This window comes from Pleurodeles waltl, chromosome 4_1, assembly GCF_031143425.1.
Source record: "Pleurodeles waltl isolate 20211129_DDA chromosome 4_1, aPleWal1.hap1.20221129, whole genome shotgun sequence".
In the NCBI taxonomy this organism is placed as follows: domain Eukaryota; kingdom Metazoa; phylum Chordata; class Amphibia; order Caudata; family Salamandridae; genus Pleurodeles; species Pleurodeles waltl.
In genome coordinates, this window is record NC_090442.1 from 1,023,805,353 (window position 1) to 1,023,825,683 (window position 20,331).

At 43.9% G+C, this 20,331-nt stretch overlaps 1 protein-coding gene across 3 annotated transcripts in view; it reads right to left on the reverse strand.

Moving 5' to 3' along the window:
• The window catches only part of LOC138288377 (uncharacterized), a 29,203-nt gene extending 15,568 nt beyond the window's left edge, over window positions 1–13,635 (reverse strand). For 2 of the 3 annotated variants that reach the window (XM_069229947.1, XM_069229946.1), the window contains exons 1-3: window positions 13,016–13,635; window positions 8,921–9,889; window positions 6,001–6,096 (exon numbers count right to left, since the gene is read on the reverse strand). In XM_069229947.1, coding sequence (XP_069086048.1) covers window positions 6,001–6,096; window positions 8,921–9,578 — 754 coding nt within the window. In that variant the 5' untranslated portion in view covers window positions 9,579–9,889; window positions 13,016–13,635. The remainder of the gene's footprint in view (window positions 1–6,000; window positions 6,097–8,920; window positions 9,890–13,015) is intronic. The other variant, XM_069229948.1, reaches the window with a different exon arrangement.
• Window positions 13,636–20,331: the final 6,696 nt, after the last annotated feature.

Below are 20,331 nucleotides of genomic sequence, written 5' to 3' on the forward strand. Positions count from 1 at the left end.
GAACCATGTGTAGTAAAAACCAAGCATCTATCAAAACAGACAAGAGGAGGTAATCGAACTTATGCATTCAGAATCGGCTCCTATTATACAATATGGCTCCTTCAAATAGGACAAATGGCTGCTAGTATGGACCAGGAGCTAAAAAGTCAACAAGAGTGGCCTACTTTGCACACAGAAAACCATGAACACTCTACAACTGTAACTTATAATAAACCAACATGTACTTTCTTTTTTTTCTGAACTTGTTTATTGATTTTATAAAACAGGCAAATATAGAGGTGTACAAGTTAATATGCAAAAACATTATACAATAACGTTAAGGTCAATCTGAGGAAACCCTTTCCCTTTAACAAGTCCCCATATCGACATGTACATATAAGAAAACAAAGAAAACGTTTTTGTGCATCGAATGGTGATAACTCCGTGTCTCTCTGGACAGCCCCAGCAACTGCCCGGAGATTTTGGCAAATGTATTAGGGCAGTCCATTGCTGTGTACACTCTCTGTCAATTCCATGAATCAACTCCCCAAGGGTGGGGACCTCTAACTTCAATTTCTTCACTATATCCCTTTTAGCGTTCAAGCAACGCAGCCTGCGCGATTACCAACCATTACTTCTAGACGTCCCAGGGTGGCCATTTTGGGCGTTAATTCTGCTGTCAGACCCGGGGCCCTGGCAAGTGACCACTGGATCTTCACGCAATAAAGTTGTACCTTAGCACAGTAGCATGTCCTATGAACAGAAAGCCCCTTTCACTGCAGCTCTAGTACTATTCGAGGAGATACCAGGGTTCATTTTGGACAGTCTCTCAGGGGTTTAGTAAGTCCTATGTAAATAATGGAACTGGATGAGATTAGAGGCGATAGCAAGCATAGGTTGCACAATATTGGTGTCTATGCAATGATCATCCTTCTCAAGTGCATAAATGTCAGCCTCCCATCGAGTCGTAGACATACCATCGGCTCAGGACTACTGACTAACAGTGAACAGTAAACCCTTGAATTGCCTCCTCTCATCAGTTGCTCCTTTGTCAATTTCAGTTCCAACTCATAGAATTCGGGAGTGGGGGTGTAATTTGGGTCAAAGTGTGCCTAACGGGTTCTAAAATGTGTCTTAGCTGGAGACAGTGAAAAAATTGGGACCTACGTATGTGAAATTGGGTGCAAAGTTCAGCTTATGATTTAATACAGTTCACATTTCCAATGTCGCATACCTTGGAGATGCAAACTCTGTCCCAGTTGCTAAATTCAAAGGCTATCCTAGTCGTTGGGAGCCAATCACCTTTCCATAGAGGAGTTTCCAGCTTTATCTGTTTGTACCAGGTAATGAGCATTTGGGCTTTACGCCATGCTGTTAATACCAGTATTGTCATTAGGGATAGGCCCTTGGGAAGGTGAAAGTGGTTAAAATATATTGGGGGTTAGTGTTTTGGAAATACTGTGGTACTAGACTGTATGTTTCGTCGCATCTGTCCCCAACCATCCAGTCATTAATAGTTACAAGTTGAGATGCCCAGTAATATACCTGAATGTCTGCCATTACCAGCCCTCCATCATACTTGGACTGTGTGCATTGTTTACCGAGCCATATAAGTACCTCCACAGGGTGGATCTCTCTTTGTCAAAAGACTGCTGGACAATGTACAGGTAGTTTTTTAAGATGTAGCAGAATCTGAGATGAGATATAATTTGAAAGAGAGGTATCCTGCCTGATATTGTCAGCGGGAGTGCAGTCCATCTGCGTATGTTACGGTGAAGTTACGTCAGCAAGGGGGAAGATAATGAGGCGCCAACTATACTGAGGTCACAATGAGATGTCAATTCCTAAATATTTAAAGCTCCTACTGCTTATCTGAAGGCGAGACTGAAATGTCATAGTTTCAGTGGAACAGTTCAGGAGGACCACTACGAATGTGTTCCAAACTGCTTTAAGTCCAGTTGCTTCCACATATAGAGACAGAATATGTATTACGCCGGTACATGTTATTTACAGCTGTTTCAGGAAAAAATAAGCACTGAAATCTGTCAAGAAGTGTGCCCATCCTGACAGCATTCACCAGGAGCTCAACTGACAGCACAAATAAAAGTGGAGTCAAGGGGCATCTCAGTCTGGTGCCACTCTTGATCTTAAAGGGGCCTGAGAGTGCACTGTTGGCCCTCATTTATGTCCAGGTGGAGATCTAGGGCCTTTTCAAAATACTTCTATATTTTATTGATGGGGGATGGCAGATGCAGTGTAAAAGAAGGGATCAAAGTGGAACTGTCAACTACAAATCACAAATCGAAGTATGTTTATGGAAGAGATACAATAGCAATTTTATTGACTGCTCAATAATGATGCGCAGTGTTGCGATCTGGTCTTTGCAGGATCTACCTTTGCAGAAGTCCACAACATTGCACATCATCATTGAGCAGTAGAAGGAATGGAACTTCCACCCATGTCACCTGCATGAACAACGAGAAGGTATTCAATAGCTTGGACAGAGAGATCCTTTGTAAACTCCTCTGTCACAACAGTGTGCCAGATAAACTTGTAATAATCATCAGGAACTCTTACATGAATAAAGAAATAAAAACAAAAATAATGATAAATATATATATATACATATATATACACACATACACACAATTATAAATAAATAAAAATATTATAAATGTACTCTCTTGTAAGCTTTACTTTATCTACCTATCACCATGTCATGTCTCTATCAATCTATCCCCCATCCCCACTTTGACCCATTCCAAACCCATTCTACTACTTTCATCTCCGAAATAACACTGCCTCCCCTATTTATCTCACCTTTGACTAATCCAAAACCCCTCCTGCTACTATGATCTCCCTAACCCTTTCCACAGACTCTTCTCTCCTCCATCTCTCCTTTACTCATCCCAAGCTTCATCCTATTACTATAAACTCCAAATTAACACTTCTGGATTCTTCACTCCTCTATCCCTCCATTACTCTAGTCAATCCAACTAACAAACTCACATATCCTCTGCTCAAATTAACTCATAATAATAATACTAAAACTGTACTCATATTTCCCTATACTAATCCACCACTAATTCCTCTTGGGTTTTGGAGTAGCGTGCTACTCCCCGAAAAGCACTTCAACGCCTCATCAGGGGTAGTAAGTGCTATATAAATATTATTACAATACAATACAATACAAGGGAATGACCTGCAAGATAGTCCATGGAGGACAACTCCTGGAAGCCTTCAAAGTGAGGACCAGGGTCCACCATGGTTGTTTGGTCTCATCTTTCTCTTCCTGCGGGTCATAGGCTGGATCATGAAGACACTCACAGCAAGGAGAAGAAATGGGATCCAGTGGACACCTTGGATGAGGCTCGAAGACCTGGACTTTGCAGACGACCTGGCTCTACTCTCCCATACCCATAGGCAAATGCAAGAGAAGGCCGACAAAGTGGCAGCCACATTAGCATAACTTGGACTCAACATCCACAAGTGAAAAACCAAGATCCTGATGTCTAACACCACTAGCACAACTGTAGTCACTCTTGCAGGCGATGCACTGGAAGCGGTTGAGGCCTTCACGTACCTGGGCAGTATCATAGACATGTAGAGTGGCACAGATATTGAGGTCAAGGCAAGAATCAGCAAGGCAAGGGCTGCCTTCACTCAATCAAAATAGACCTGGAGCTCCAAGTACCTAATGTTGAAAACCAAGATCAGGCTTTTTAATATCAATGTAAAGTCTGTTCTTCTGTATGGAGCAGAAACTTGGAGGACAACAGTAACCATCGCCAACAAAGTCTTGAAGTTCATCAACACCTGTCTGAGAAAAATCATCCAAATCCAGTGGTCAAATACCATCGGCAACAACGACCTATGGCAGCAGACTTTCCAATTCCCTGCTCATGAAGAAATCATGAAAAGACACAGGATCGATAGGTCACACCCTCTACAATCCTGCATCAAACAAAAGCAGGCAGGCACTCACCTGGAACCCTCAAGGGAAAAGGAAAATAGGAAGGCTAAAAAAAAAAAGCTGGCAATGAGGCCTCAAGGCTGACTGCAGGGAGACGACTTACACCTGGAGTCAGACTGAAAGAAAAGCCCAGGAGAGAGAGATAGCTGGAGAGCCCTGGTAGATGGCCTATACCCCAGGATGGGTAGTAGACGTAAATGAGTAATACAAAAACAAACATAAATGATCTGCTCTGCTTAGGAAGTTTGCAAATGCTTTGTAGATGATGGTGAGAAGCCATTTTTAAGTCTGAGACATTGCATCTCTGTTGTGAGGAACAAGAGCTGAAAGCTGTACAGTCAAGAGATGTGCAGTTTCCTCCACTGCTGTTGGGCCCAGGCAACGGGCACAGAGATCTGGCAGCAGTAACACCAGTGCTGTACAGAAGCCCCTGCTCTACTCCTCTGGGCCCAGTGGAAAAACAGGATGATCAAAGAACAGTATAGTTAGGTGCTGTATGGTCACCCTGTCTCTGCCTAATGGGGTCCAGGAGAGGGGCAGGGGGATTTCAGCCTTCTAATTCTTCAGGGGAGGCCTGTCTCCCAGTAGTAGAAAATACATTCCACAGAATGCTGCAAGAATCTCACAAGAATGGTACCATTTCCGCCCCTCCCAAACAATATAGTTGGGGACACAGAATATTAGTCTTCCATTTTTGGTACAAGAACGGCAAAAAGCTGGATAATGGCCCATTAAAAAATCCAGATGGAGGGAATCCGAATTAATTTCGAATCAATAAATGTTTTGTTAATATTTCATTGTCAACTACACTCCCCTTGCAACTTACAATGAATCCTTATCTTGCTCCACTGTATTATAACATTCATGATATCATCAAAACAAACCTTTGATAAAAGAGTACTCTCCCAACATACAGTCCTGAACTTATGTGGCCATGAGTCCTCAACCCCTTGAATGGTCAAAGAGTACTGATGGCAATAACAAACCCAAACAAAGCACATGTTTTGTCACAGTCAGGAAACAAAGATATAAGGTGTATCACACATGTGAACTTTATTAAAGTCATTAAATCCCAAATGTATTCCAAGAATGGGGTCTGAAAACATCAGTCATTCTTCACAATGGGGCTTGTTAATTAAATACTTCCATCTTGTCAAGCCTTTATAAATAGCTCAAAAGGAGTATTGCCTTTCAGATTTATTAGAGTCCTCAGTGTCACTTTGATCATTTCGTGTACACAAAATATGCAGTTACTAGCTTGTGTCTCCAGCTGCTCACACACAAAGATGGAGAGTAGCACTTCCCACAATTGTAGGTGAATTCACTGCCCATTAATTTCAAATCATTAATTTACTGCACGTCAGGTCAGTTCATTAAAGTGCTGCAATGGTTATCCTGCTTTGATATAGATGAGGTGGGAGCTTGTATTTAAGTCCATACTTTTACAAATCCACCATTTTGCCTAGGCACACAGCCGGGGCAGTTCCCGATTGGCGGGGCTATGTCAGCAAAAGGCATTATCTGTCTCTTGCTTTCATGCTCGGCAGATGGTTACTGCCGTGAATGCAAGACATTTGTATGATATCATTTGTGACCTCCTCCATCTTTCCTGTGAGACCATTTCCTCCATAACTGGGTCAAGTCCCTCTGAACCCAGTGGGGTAGGTTACCTCACTCTCATTGAAAACAGCATTACTTTAAAAGACGAGAGACACACATAGTTATACCTGCTGTAATCCTATGAAGAGGTTTTCTTTGAATACAAAATAATGAATTATGTGCTTTAAATATTACTGTTAAAAACAGTCTGACTTTTGCTTTCAAGGTAAATTTTTATCTGCATTTGCTCCTGTACCCACGCAACAAAGGTGCTTAAATTAGGTGGCAAGTAAAGAACAACAATTTCAGGCTGTAGCAAGAGGATCCAGACCATCTACGGCATACTAGCACTTTTTCTATGTCCCCAGAGAGAGAGAGCCAAGTTAAATAGACCCCTCACAGATACGAAGAAGAAGTGCTGTCACTAACGTCCTGAGTTGCTTGCTCACCTGAGGTTCTTTTTTTTAGATCCAACTTCTCTGCAGGGCATTTTTCTTTCTCGTTCTTTATATTAGGTGACACTGGGTTTGGGAAAACTGGAGAATCTAAAACCAGGGAGGAAATAATACAAACGTGAGCTTTAGTAACTGCAATAGCTAAGCACTGAATGAAAGTGGTACCATCTCCTTGTTTTGAAAGTGGCAGAAGGTGCTCCCATACAATGACACAGGGGAGTTTTGTATGTCTATGTGTCCTGGGCTTCTCTACATTCAACACACTACCAATGAAGGAGACTGGAATCAAGTGGAATGCATTTTGAATGGAGCCTTGAAACACCATCCGTCACAAAAGTTGCTTAAATTAAGAACCCACCCACCTGTCAAAGAAAACGCCTGAAACAATGATCTCACAGACATCCTTCAAGCACTTATACGTGTGCACAGGCCACCGTTCATGCTGCATACAGGAAACAATACAATTCTCTCTTTCAACCGAGCACCAATGCAACTGATAAAAGAAAGAGTCGGACAAATAATCCCTTGCAATATTTCACAAAATACAATATGTACAAAATAGCATTGCTTACAATCTATGACCCCAACTAACCACAAAACACTTACAAACGTCTCTGAACATGAACAACAATCAAGCACAATGTTTCTCACAATTCTTTTTGTGGAGTCTGGAAACCTTTCATTGAACTTTACTGGTGCAGCTTGTATCCCATAAAAAGCTTAAGTATCTGGCAATGTCTCAACAAATTTGACAACTTGCACCCCTCAGTTACTCAGGGTGTCTGACAAGTCACAAATCAACTGCACTCTGGCACCCATAGTCCCTTGCATGTTTTTGACATTGGGCAACATTTCTAACAACTGGACACCTAGGGCCAGATGTAGGTAGGTATCCGATTGCGACTTGCAATTTGCGAGTCATAGCGACTCGCAAATTGCAACTCGCAATCCGAGATGCAGAAAGGTGTCTCAGACCACTGTCTCCTCTGAAAAAATATTTTTGTGGGCATTCACAAAGGGGAAGGGGTCCCCTGGGGACCCCTTCCCTTTTGCGAATGAGTTACCATCCACTTCAAGTGGATGGTAAATGCGAGTTGGTTTGCGACCGCTTTCGCGGTCACAAAGCAACTCTACATCGCGATGTGGTCGCAAATAGGAAGGGAACACCCCTTCCTATTTGCGAGTCGGAATCACATTTTGCGAGTCTGTACCGACTCGCAAAATGTGATTCTGCATCGCGTTCAGCCTTTTGCGCATCGCAAACTGCGTTTTTTGCCGTTTGCGAGGCGCAAAAGACTTCCTACATCTGGCCCCTAGTGTGGAGGTTCAACTCCTCTTCACTGCCAACTAGTCTGGGGACCTAAGTCTTCGCTGATACTCAAGACAGTCCCAGGAAAAACTTAAAATCACTACTAAAGCTTTCATCATCAGTTACTTTTTTTCTCTCCCAAAAAGTGCAATACTAACAGTATTTTATTTTTAGAAGTTTTCGAGCTCAAGAAAACTGACCATGTCTTGGCAACAGTAAGAGCTCCGTAGTGGTTCAAGGTCCCAGACCGCATTGCTTTTAAGATCTCTACCACGGTATTTAAAGTGTCTCCTTCAATTAGCTCCTAAATATCTGGCATCTAAAAATCAGGTGGTAGGTCCATAATCATGATCTATGCAGCAAATGTAGGGCAAATCTAGCAGTCCTCAAATATAAACAGACAGAGAGACCACATCCTCTTTCAGCAGACCCCAAGACTGTGGATATCAGGATTTCTGCCTCATCTTTAAGCTTCAGGAAAATGCTCAATACTTGTGTGCTCGGCTAGGCAGTGTATAGACCGGTGCCAAGAGACTGCAATAGTGTAGGCTGATCTACAAAAACGCTGTCAGTCAGTAATAATTACCAGTACTTCATACCTTTAAAAAAAAAAAAAAGGCAGCGCTTCAGTCAAAATGAATCTTTAAAGATTATAATTAAAGTATCAGTTCAAGTCTGTGCTAGCTCTGTTCAACCTTACGCTCCAAAGCAATCACGACTCCAAAGCAATCCCAACTGTGTCATGTTGCAATTATCACACAATTCACACTGATGATTAATTGTTTCAGTAAGTATTCTTTATCTGAGGAGTTTATAGGCACCTGTGACCTAAATCATCTGACCCAATGCTTGGGTAGACAATCAACACAAGCTGCAGACTTTAGGATTATAGTTAGGGCTACCACTTTAATGGTATTTTTTTTTTTCAACATTTCCGTCTGTATTTACCCATAGTTATTTTTTGTCAATTGTTTTCTGCTTTAATCCATTTTTATTTTGTGTTCACTGTATAAATGAAGCTGCAATAGGTATTCTTCCACATTTAGTTAACTTATAAATGTATACTCGCATTTGAATGTTGTGTTTTCTGAAAACTCTTGCATTGCAGAAGAGCATAAATAACTGTAGATCTGCACTTAATTAAGCTTAATTAGGAAATCTATTGTCTTTTTTCATCTCCCCCTACTTTGAATCTGTATGCCTACAGACCTGGCGCTGATGAGTGACAGTAGAAAAAAAAACATCCAAAAAGGCCTAATTTCCGTATTTAAAAATAAATACAGGCAGGAAAATAAGTAGTTTTCTGTCTGTATTTATCTGTAAAAATCAGTAAAAATGGAAAACTGTGAGCCCTAATTATTATCTAAATTCTAAAAAGAAGGAAGGCTAGGAGTTGTTCTCAAATTGCATTATGGTTCCCCTATCTAAGAATTCAATGTTCCTTATAAGAGATTTATAGAAGAAGTGATTATTGCTGACTTAACAGGTTAGCCTCACTAACAAATCAATAACTTACATTGAAAATGTGGGTTTTAATATTTCCATAACCTACTTAATGACCAAAAATCCAAAGTGTACGTTCTCCAATGGAAAGAGCACTCATACCTTTGGTCACGTGCACCTTTTCCAGTTCTATGGTTTGCACACTGGACATTAAACCTCCAGCTGCATGCTTGTAGTGTTCCCCAGCAAGGATTCCCTCAATCAGTCGAACTGCACTCTCGAGCGACTGCACCTGGTGATGACTTAACCATTCTTTAGCATCCCCAGGCAAAATGTGGATGAACTGCTCCACCACGATGATCTCTACAATTTCTTCAGAGCTTCGGCTCTCTGGTTTCAGCCACCTCTTACCCAATTCCCGCAGCCGACTGGCCACAGCACGGAGTCCAGCTTCTGATAAAAACGAAACACTGCGAAACTTCCTCCGATTAACTTCCTCACTCACACTCAGATGTCTAAGGAGAGCATCTTTCAACTGATCATAGTCCTCGGCAGCATAACTTGGCAAAGCTTGGTAAATAAGCCGAGCTTCCTCAGATAACAAAGGAGCTAAGCGCTTTGGCCACTGATGCTTTGGCCATAGAGCACATTCCGCAATGCGCTCAAACGTCCTCAAGAAATATTCCGGGTCCTCCCCCGGTTTCAACTGAACAAGTTCCTTGCCTGGAATCGGAGTTTGAAATCTGTCCCAGAGGTCAAGCTGGAATTCTTTCTCATCATTTTTCATACGAGTATGAACTTGTCCCAAAGGCCATGCCATGATCCTCCTAACAATGTTCAATGTCTGCACAAACTGCAAACTAGTAATGTGCAGACTTCACCTATAACCATCACACTGTTGCTTGCATTCTTTCATACCATGAGGTAGACCTGTTGATTTAAGCGTCCTTTCAGCGGTCCAGCCTTCGTGTACCAAAAACTCAGCAAGGCTCACTACTGCCTCCTGGCAGTTCCACCCTACACTCCAATGCAGGGCATATTCCTTAAGCATTACCAGTGACTACAGACTCTAGACTCTGTGTGGCTGGAATTGGCCATCTCTTTACCTCACCAGCAGTCAATAAGTTGTATCTGAAATGACAAACATAGATAAGTTATAAGATGACCTTCTTTTGGGAGATGGTCCCTGGACATTTTCCCCAAACTAACAGTGTGTGCAGGTTTCTTAGGAATATAGTATGTTGGCTTCAGGGAATCAATGACCCTTTGAGGAATTCCAGAAACAGCTTAGCTGGGAGCTTGGTTTTCACGATTTACAAACTATACGCACCTTTCCTCCGTACATGTAATGTGAATTTTATGGAAAATGACATGCTTTTTCCATGCCAACTGCAGTGGAATAACTAGAGGAGCGGGGAAGGCTCTCATAACAGGAGCCCACTTCTGTTGTGGCATAGGATTTGGACGCGAGAGGAAGACTCTCTTAATAGTGCACAACTGTTTAGGCTCGGATCGAGTGGCGCATACCCCTTAGTTACACTTTGGCAAATGTGGTAGGCTTGACCGACCAGATTTCTACGAGGGCCCTGAGTCTTTGAAGGAGATCCAAACACGTGCGAAGAGAAAGGGTTTAACAGGGACCGTCAGAAAGTACGTTTCAATTTTCATTCTCATGTATTAACTAAGGAAAGCATACAACCATACCAAGAATTGGTAACAAGCATTAGCCATATATTTGTACTGACATGATTTAGGTACAATATGATCCACCAACCTTGTGACCTTTCCTAAGCAGAATGAACGGTTGAGCGTCTTACCCAATTGTCCCTGTGATGGTATTCCACTCAAGGCTCCTTGCCCTTTACAATTTTTTTTAGGTTTTATGGTGTGCTTACAGCCTATGTTATTAAACCATTGCTAAAGAAATTTAATTTTAGACAATGCAGACCTGCGTTCGTTTGTATGCAATAGTTACACTCTGTAGAGGACTGCTTAGGAGCTGTAACTTTTCAATCAATCAATCAATTTGCAAAGCGTGCTACATACCCATGAGGGTTTCAAGGCGCGGGGGGGGGGGGAAGGAGGAGGTGCTGCTACTGCTCGAAGAGGAGTTTTCTAAAGGAGAGAAGGTCCTGGGTCTGTCGTAGATCCGGCGGGAGGGTGTTCCAGGTCTTGGCGGCGAGGTACGAGAATGATCTGCCGGCGGAAGATTTGCGTCGGATGGAGGCGAGGGCGAAGTTAGCAGAGCGGAGATGTTGGATGGGGGCGTAGAAGCGGAGTCTGTTGTTCAGGTATTATGGTCCGGTGTTGTGGAGTGCCTTGTGTGCGTGGGTGAGGAGCTTGAAGGTGATCCTCTTGTTGACGGGGAGCCAGTGAAGGTCTCTTAGGTGGGGGGTGATGTGGCAGAGGCGAGGGATGTTGAGGATGAGTCGGGCGGAGGCATTTTGGATGCGTTGGAGGAGTTTGGATGAGATACCGGTGTAGAGGGCGCTGCCGTAGTAGAGTCTGCTGCTGACGAGGGCCTGGGTTACTGTTTTTCTAGTTTCTGATGGGATCCATTTGTAAACTCTGCGAAGCATGCGGAGGGTGTTGTAGCAGGAGGAGGAGATGGCACTGACCTGCTTTGACATGGAGAGTGAGGAGTCGAGGGTGAAGCCGAGGTTTCGTGCGCTGTCGGTGGGGGACCCAGCGTGGACGGCCACCATGAGTTGTCCCAGGCGGTGGGGGTGCGCCCGAGGATGAGGACCTCTGTTTTGTCCGAGTTCAGTTTTAGCCAGCTGTCTCTCATCCAGTCGGAGATGGCTTTTAGTCCCTCGTGGAGGTTGGTTTTGGCGGTGTGCGGGTCCTTGGTGAGGGAGAGGATGAGTTGGGTGTCATCGGCGTAGGAGATTATGTTGAGGATGTGGCTGGCAGGCAGTAAGCATGCAAAAACAGATGGTAGATTTTTAAATGTATAAGTTTTGTAATGGAATCTTAAAGTCTATTAGATAGACTGTCCTACATATTTATTGTGTACATAGGTTTTTTGTAACAGATGCACACTCAAAAGTTTTATTCAGATTGAATAAAGTTCCTTCTTGACTTGAAGTTTCTATATTTCCCGCTGCCCTCCATTAAATGGCGAGATTTGAATTTCCTACGTAAGCTCATAGTAGTATTATGTGTACTTGTTTTATGGATTTTTAGGAACAGGAAATAAAACTGTTCTGCCTCACCTATTAAACACATGGTTTATCTAATGAGACCAAAACATTGTTCTCTTAGTGTGCCAAAAGATACAGTGGATGGACTTTGGAATTGCACTGCACTTCAGCAATTGTGCTGTGTTTACGGTTGAGAAGGTATATGATGACCGGGCTGAGCAGCCATATAAAAAATCATGTTTTAGCTGTGATTGCCTATCTTTGGGGGTGCACCGAGATGAAGAAGCGTGTGGATATTTGTACTGAGTGGAAGAAAAATATATGATAATGATGCATGGAGCTCAAATCTGCTGGGGAATAATGTATGGAAATGAAGGTGCAGAAATCATTCAAAGAGAGTAGAAAACATTTAGTAACCGATAGAGAATCAATCTATTAAAGTAGAATTTTTGGGAAGACCTGAACGCTGGAAACATATCACAAAAAACGTATTGTCAGCTAATAACTTGTGGATAGCAGCAGAGTGAGCCATCGTTAACTGTAACAGTGTGATCAATTCACGGAGCGCAGAGGCCAGTAGTTTATTAAATGTGCACGGAAAAATTATAAGAGGCGAAATCCAGGTTTCCGAGATCTGGTCCCAACCAAGACATTAAATGCAGTTCTATGGTAATTATCGCAAGCGTTATAAAACACTAATCAGACATCAAATGCTCACATACATATGTCAAAAAAGAGCAGGCCTGTCGTCCATGCACCAACTTCAGCTCTAATATATGCTTTAATCATACGGCGCTTCATATCGCACTCCTGCGGTTTAGTAAGCTCGAACAATAATAAGTTCGACTACGACCTCAGTTAATGCTATTCAATATGAAGATCTACGTTTTCTCCAACTGAGATAGAGAAAGCGTTCATCTTGAACATTCTCTTCTCATCCCATAGTGAGGGTCCAAAGTCCACCCTGTAAACCTGTGTGAGGGTGGAGGGGACGTCATAAGGTGCAACCTCACCACCCTCCATAACCATCGTCCTTTGCACACCAATTCCATTACTCCACTTATCGTTCTCGTTCTCATTTTACTATTAAATGAGCTACATGAATGGTACCCACCTGGATTACCGGGAAGGGTGGGGAGGGCAAGTTGTTATATCGGAAGACGAAAATGTATGAATCCTCGCAGTACAGGTACCCAGGATATGCTCGGCGGATATACACAAAGAGTACATGCACAGCTCCAAATGTCTGACGCTTCCGCTGCTTGTTCTGTCTCTGCCCCTTCTGATCCGGGAGTGCTTGCCTCTGTTTTCTTTCGGGTGATGACTGATGCACTGGTCGTAAAGGCCTTTTTGTTGTTGTTGCTGAATAATAGCGTATTACGTAAAACACTCTTGAAAGTAGGGTGATCGGATAGTTAACACGCCCTCCCCCAAAAATGCATTTGCAAAGACATAAAAGCAGGACTACCCTAAAAAAGAAACGAAAAAGGGACTACCACAGTACACACTAGGCAACAAAGAAGAAAGACAAGAAAGGCAGGTGTATTCCAGAGTGTGTGGCCTTTCTTTGATTTGACTAATTCTATAGCAGGACCGGAGGCTCGGATTAAGCTTCTCCTTCTTTGCTGTTTATTAGTTTGCAAAATCACAGCGGCCAATCAAATAGAACTTTACAAAAAAACTACAACTCCCATAAACCTGACGTCTATCCTCACTACCGATGGGCGACCGTACTGCCACATATCTGTTCTAGCAGCCACACTTCCTCCTCTTTCTTTGCTGCTCGAAACACAGATAAGTACCTCATTGTCTTCTTAGTGTGTTTCATATTGTTTACTTTAACTTCTTGCTTTTCAGCAATAACGCAGTAACCGGATTCTTCCGCGCACAGCATACGCGCTGCCCTACACTATCATAATGTTTGCGATCAGCCGTTTCGAGTGTTTGCACCCGGCGGCGTGCCAGGAGACAAGGGAGCGCGTGCTAACAACGCGAGAACAATAGTCCTACCTTTAGCACGCCCCGCGCGTGCGCTCCTCGTGCCGCGGTCATTTTTAGTCAGTTTCATATCACTGACAGCGAGCTCACGCCAAGAGACCCGGCTGTCATTCCTCGGTTGAGCAGAAGCTTTCCCCACACACCCACTCGCCAGGGCTGTCTAATTGGCCATTACAGGCATTGCCTGTGGGGGAAGAGTAACTTTTTTATTGAGTTATACATACTGCTGTGTATATAACCCTCCAGGAAGAGGTTTCTGGAGGCTTCTTCCTCACTTGTTGTCTCCTGCATGGACACTTCACGCTTGGGGATTCACCCCCCCATTGTACTCTCACAAGAGTTCCTTCATAATAACTCTGTACTCCTGTCGCCATGAGCGAGCGACAGACGCCGGAAGATGCAGTTTTCTTTAATGAACAGGAGGACCTGCTCCAGGCTGAGGTTATTGTCCATTCCCTGGACGGTTCAGTGGCGCAGTCTGTGAACCGGGCTCTGGCAGTTGTGCTTCAACCTATCGCCAGTCAACTTAAGCTCTATGCATTGACTGTTCCTCCCTTTGGTAACCCAATGCCCCTTTCCTCCAGAAGTCAGGAGGCCTCCCCACCCCCAGGACCTGAATGGCCCTATTCCGAACACATGGCCCGGCTCTCTCAGTCCCAGTCGCCCTTCGACCACCAACACTTGGCACAACTGTCCACCAGCACCCAGGCCCTCTCCTACCCCTCCCCAGACGATGCCTCTGACGCCTCCTCGTCCCAGTCAGGTTACGACAGTGAGTCACTTCCCTACAAATGACGCAGACACTCCTTTGATGGACAGCATGGCCCCACTCCCTCTGAAGCTTCTGGCCCTTCCTCTGCCCTCACTTTTAATCCTGACAACATCATTCACCCCAGGTCATCAGACTGGATCCTCCTTCCTACAGTGACGGATTATGCCCATGCCCACATCAGGAAGACCCTGGACCAGGACATCCGGAGTCACCTCCAGTCCGAATGTCCACGTCCCGACATCCCAGACAAAGTGGCTATGACAGCAGAGTTGGACCAAAATTTAGCGATATTCTTGAAGCAATCCACAAAGGACCCCAAAAAAGGGATTGATAGGTCCTGCCATTATAAGGTCCTGGACCTCTCTGGTCCATTATGTAAGATCTTGGACTTAGCGGTGGCAGCAAAGGAGTCTGGCTCACAGGTGGACCCTGACACTCTGGCCGGATGGGCGCTGCGTGCGCTCTGTCTTTTGGGATGCTCTCCATAGAACAGAGGAAATCCATCCTGCTTCAGATAGACCCGAAGTTAGCAGTTACCGCCTCCAATTGCCCCCAGTCCTCCTACAACACGACAAGTAAGGGATTCTCTGCTCCCCGAGACACCTTTTACCCGGCCAGAGCCCAAGCAGGCCAGGCCCGCTTCAAGAGAGGCGATTTCACGCCCAACTACAGCTCGGGCTCTAACACTCAAGGTAAGCTTGATTTCACCTGCCCAGGTAGCACTAGGGGGGAGGACCAGGTTTTTCTTAAACAACTGGGCGGCATTAACATCGGACCAGTGGGTTCTAGAGACGGTTGTGGGTTTCCACCTAGAATTCTTTGGAGTACCCCAACAAAGGTCCTTGCCACCTCCTATCCATTTTTCCCAACTAGATCTAACTTTTATTCAGCAAGCAGTCCAACAGATGTTACTCAAGGACGCAATGGCTCAGTGTCAGCCAGATCCTTCAGGCTACTACAGCAATATTTTTTACTGTAGACAGGAGAGGTGGAGGGTCGTGCCTCGTGATCAATCTGAAGGAGTTCAATACCTGGGTTCTATATCGACATTTCAAGATGGAAGGGGTACATCTACTGAAGGACACACTGAGGGAAGGCGACTGGAAGGTACACCTCGATCTGAAAGATGCTTATCTCACAATCCCAATATTTCCCCCTCACAGGAAATACCTGCAATTCCAGTGGGACAACCAATGGTTCCACTTCAAAGTTCTCCCATTCCGCCTTTCTCAACACCCTGGTATTTCACCAAGGTTATGTATCCGTGGTGGAGAGTCTTTGAGCCAAAGGGGTCAGGATGATCATCTATCTCAACAATATGCTGCTAATGGCACAAGATGCTCATCTCCTCATGCAACATTTAAATTGGACCAATCAATTGCTTCAAGAGCTGAGATTTCTGATCAATGTGAAGAAATCTGCTCTAACACCATCCCGTCAGATGGAGTTTCTAGGTTTCCAGATCGACTCTATTTCTTCTCTCCTATCTCTTCCAGCCCAGAAGTTACAATCAATTTGGAAGGAGATAAGGTCCACTCTCCAGAAAGACAGGATATCCCTAAGAGTTCTAACCAGGATAATGGGGCTTTTAGCATCTTCTATCCAAGCCATATTTCCAACGCCCCTACATTACAAGGCACTACAGCAGCAAAAAATCCGTCCTCTTCAAAAGGGTCTTTCGTACGCAGAACTCATCACTCGCTCTCGGGAGACGCGATGCGAGCTTCAATGGTGGCTCGACCACATGGCAGCGTGGAATGGCAAGGCCATTTTCGGTACTCGCCCAGATATCATTCTGGAATCCGACGCCAGCAGGTAGGGTTGGGGAGCCAGATGCAATTCTGTCTCGACCGGAGGGCGTTGGTCACGCAAAGAGTCGCCGTTACACATAAATTGGTTGGAGCTTTTGGCAGCTTCTTTTGCCATAAAAACTCTGGCCCTTTGCTCCAAATGTTGCGTTCTGCTGCGCATGAACAATGTGTCAGCAGTACAATACGTTAACAAGCTAGGCAGGATGAGGTCGCGGGTCCTAGCAGAGATACCAAAGGCGTTTTGGCATTATTGTCTTCAGAACAAGAACTCACTGACAACAGAGTACCTGCCAGGCTGGTGCAATGGTGCAATACGGTAGCGGACTAGAACGCAAGATTCCCCAGGGACTCCAGTGAGTGGAAACTCCATCCCTCTGTATTTCGGGCCCTCCAAACCAGATGGGGTCAATGTCGCATAGACCTCTTTGCGTCTTACCTCTCCCAACAGTTGCAACGGTTCTGTTCATGGAGACCAGATCCCCTGACAATGGCCACAGATGCCTTTCTCCAATAGTGGACAAGGCCACTCCTGTATGCCTTTCCCCCCTTTGTGATGATACCCAGGATGGCGTCTCAGTCGGTCAAGCAGGAAGCAGAATTGATTCTGATCACCCCCTTTAGGCGAGCTCAGCCTTGGTTTCCAGTTCTTCTGGAAATGTCCAGAGATAGTCCAGTCCAAATTCCCCCAATCCCAGAATTATTGCTGGACCAAGCGGGGCAGACACATCCGCTTTTGATCCAAGGCAAATTGCATCTCATAGCTTGGCGAATTTCAGGCAACGTTGGCGTCTGCCAGGCCTTTCGGAGCAATCTACTTCTTTCATATCAGAGTCTTGGTCAGACTCCACGCATAGACGGTATGCCTCGGCATGGCGCCGATGGGTGGGTTGGTGCAACTCTCGGAGTTTGGATCTCTTGGGGGCCCCAGTTGTTACCGTAGTCAATTTTTTGGCAGGATTAGCATCAAAAGGACTAGGCTTCTGCACGGTAAACAACTACAGATCCGCTATATCAGCGGGTCATGTATTTCTAGATGGGAAACCAGTAGGGGAGCATCCTCTTGTGTCTCGAGTCATGAAAGGTATCCGTTTGGCTAACCATTCTCAACCGAAGTACACGCACCTGTGGGATGTAAATGTAATCCTCAATTTCTTACGACACGCCTTGTAATGCAGAGTTATCCAGAAAACAGTTATCAGCCAAATTGACAATCTTATTGTGTTTGGTATCATGCAGACGGGTGTCTGATGTGAGAGCTTTAGATATTTCTGGTTGTGTGCTCCTCCCAGTAACTTTCGAGTAACTTTTTTGATTTCCAGGATAACAAAGATGGGTTAAAGGCAAGTAACCTATCCTAGATATCCAGACGATTCTAAACTATGTGTGGTACAGTGTTTAAAAGAGTATGAGGACCGCAGCAGGGAGTTTCGTCGACCTCCTGGGGGTCAGTTGTTAATTGCACTTCAGAAACCTTTTCACCAAGTATCTTCTGCGACCTTAGCTCGCTGGCTGAGGTGGATTCTGTCTGAGGCAGGACTAGGTACTTCTGTCTTTGGAGCCCACTCGGTGAGGGGTGCCATGGCATCAAAATCTTTTTCTCTCGGTTATCAGTTACAGGAAATAATGAGGGCCGCAGACTGGATATCCGATTCTGCATTCATAAACCAGTTTTGGATGTAGCCTTGGTTGATTTCCAACAGCTTTAAACAAGCATAATCCGAGCCTCTTGTCCTGCTATAGAATGAAAAATGTTCAAGCATACGCAATAAGAATTTTCAGTTCTATTAAGGACATGGAGGCGAGGATTATCCCAACCAATTGATGTATTTTCCCCTCCCAGTCATATTATATCAGTTTGGTGTTCAGTATTGGTTCATATGATTCAATGCCATTGTGATATCATGGTCTTGTAACTCGATTTATTTGATGCAACATACATTTTCCTTTTCTAATATTGCATGGTGTATTGCATATAGTCACACAATTATACAACAGTGTATTACATACATGTTTTCTTCTATTCTAGCATCCGATCAGAAGTCCTTGTGATGCGACTAAGGAAGAATACCTCTTCTTTCTGCTATGGCGCTCTGACATTTTGAAGAATCGACCTATTCGTTTTTGGATCCAGTGCCTAGTTTTCATTAAGACTGTCTGTTTATCACTTTGAGACTTTTGTTTCCTCACTGCAAACAAAGAGGAGGAAGTATGGCAGCCAGAACAGATATGTGGCAGTACGGTTGCCCATTGGTAGTGAGGGTCGACGTCAGGTTTATGGGAGTTGTAGTTTTTTTGTAAAGTTGTATTTGATTGGCTGCTGTGATTTTGCAAAATAAGAAACAGCAAAGAAGGAGAAGCATAATCCTCTCCTCCGTGTCCTTAAATTCTTATCGCGTATGCTCGAAAAGTTTTCAGTTTTCATAAACTGAGAGCTTCCAAAAGCTCCACATCAGGGTCAGACATAAGAGGCCTTAATAGCCCTCCTTTTAATTATTGCAGTCTGCTAATTGAAGTTTTTAATTTCACACTATTTCTTCTTGACCACAAACATACACACCAACATTTTGAAATAAGAAAGACTTAGATCACATTTTAAAAAATGGAGGGACTGTATTTTCCCCAAAAACTGTCACTGAAGTAGAGGCAATTTCAGACAGGAGACTGATAAAATAAAGTCGTTTTGCATTAAAACCCTGGGAGTCTCCCACTTGAATCAGGTCTGTTGGCATGTATGTATAAACATAGCTGCCAAGGTTCCATATTGCTTACGTGTGACATTTTCATAATTTCGGCGTAATTATGAGTGACATTCAAGGACTACGAGTGACATTTTCTCGCAAGCAAAATCAAGCAATGAAGATTAAGGAAATATAAATATCAGAAATTACAACCATTCAAGCCGAGAAACTCTAAGAAGATCTTAAAACTGCTGCAAAGCACCAGAAATGGAAGCAAACTAATCCAATGCCAAATTTACTTAGGCCCAGGATGCACTAAAAGTAAATTAAATAAGGATTGGAGAAGGTACTAGTGGCACTTACAAGTCTGTAGCGAGCAGAACAGTGAGAAGATATTGGATTTATTTTGCCACCCATTCACTACAGTTAGCAAGTGTTAAGATGCTCTATCTACGTGGCCCCAATACACTTACCAGCAGCTGCAACATAGTTCTGAAACACTCTCAGGCCTGGTCGGGTAAGAGCCCCTCTTCTCAGGTGTATGTAAGATGGCCATGTGTTGGGAGAACTCTTACAGCTGCTTTGACCAAAGGAGCTGGCTGCCACTAGGTGTCACTGTCTGGCAGCTAATTGAAAACAGTAGAGCCATTCATAACAAGGCAGGGAATTAGAGATATCATCCTTAGCTTTCTCTTCATCTTGTTCGTGTGACAAATTACCGATCACGTGGTAATGCAGGAACTTAACTTAAATTGTGTTACCCTAACGCGACATGCGTGGCAATTGGCAGGACTCTACAAATAGCAGCACATGTAAAGTAAAAACCAGCATTGGCAAAGCTAAGTGGGTGCCCCTTTCAGTCTAGTTAATGCAGTTCAACAACTTAAAACCGAACATGACGCATTAAGTGTGCAAGCGCATTTTTCATCATTCACAGGAATCCAGCGCTTCACCAAGGTCGACGGATCTTTTGACCCAGAAAGAGTGTGGTGAACTGCTAGCGCAGGTGTATTAATAAAAATTACTAATGAGTGTTTATGTATTTTGAATAAGGGGTTTGTGTAGAAAATATAATAATGTAGAAAAATAATGCACTCATTTGAAAATGTGATTACGATGAGTGGCCGCCAATGTTCACTAAATGTACTTACTAGTAGTTTAATATTGTGAA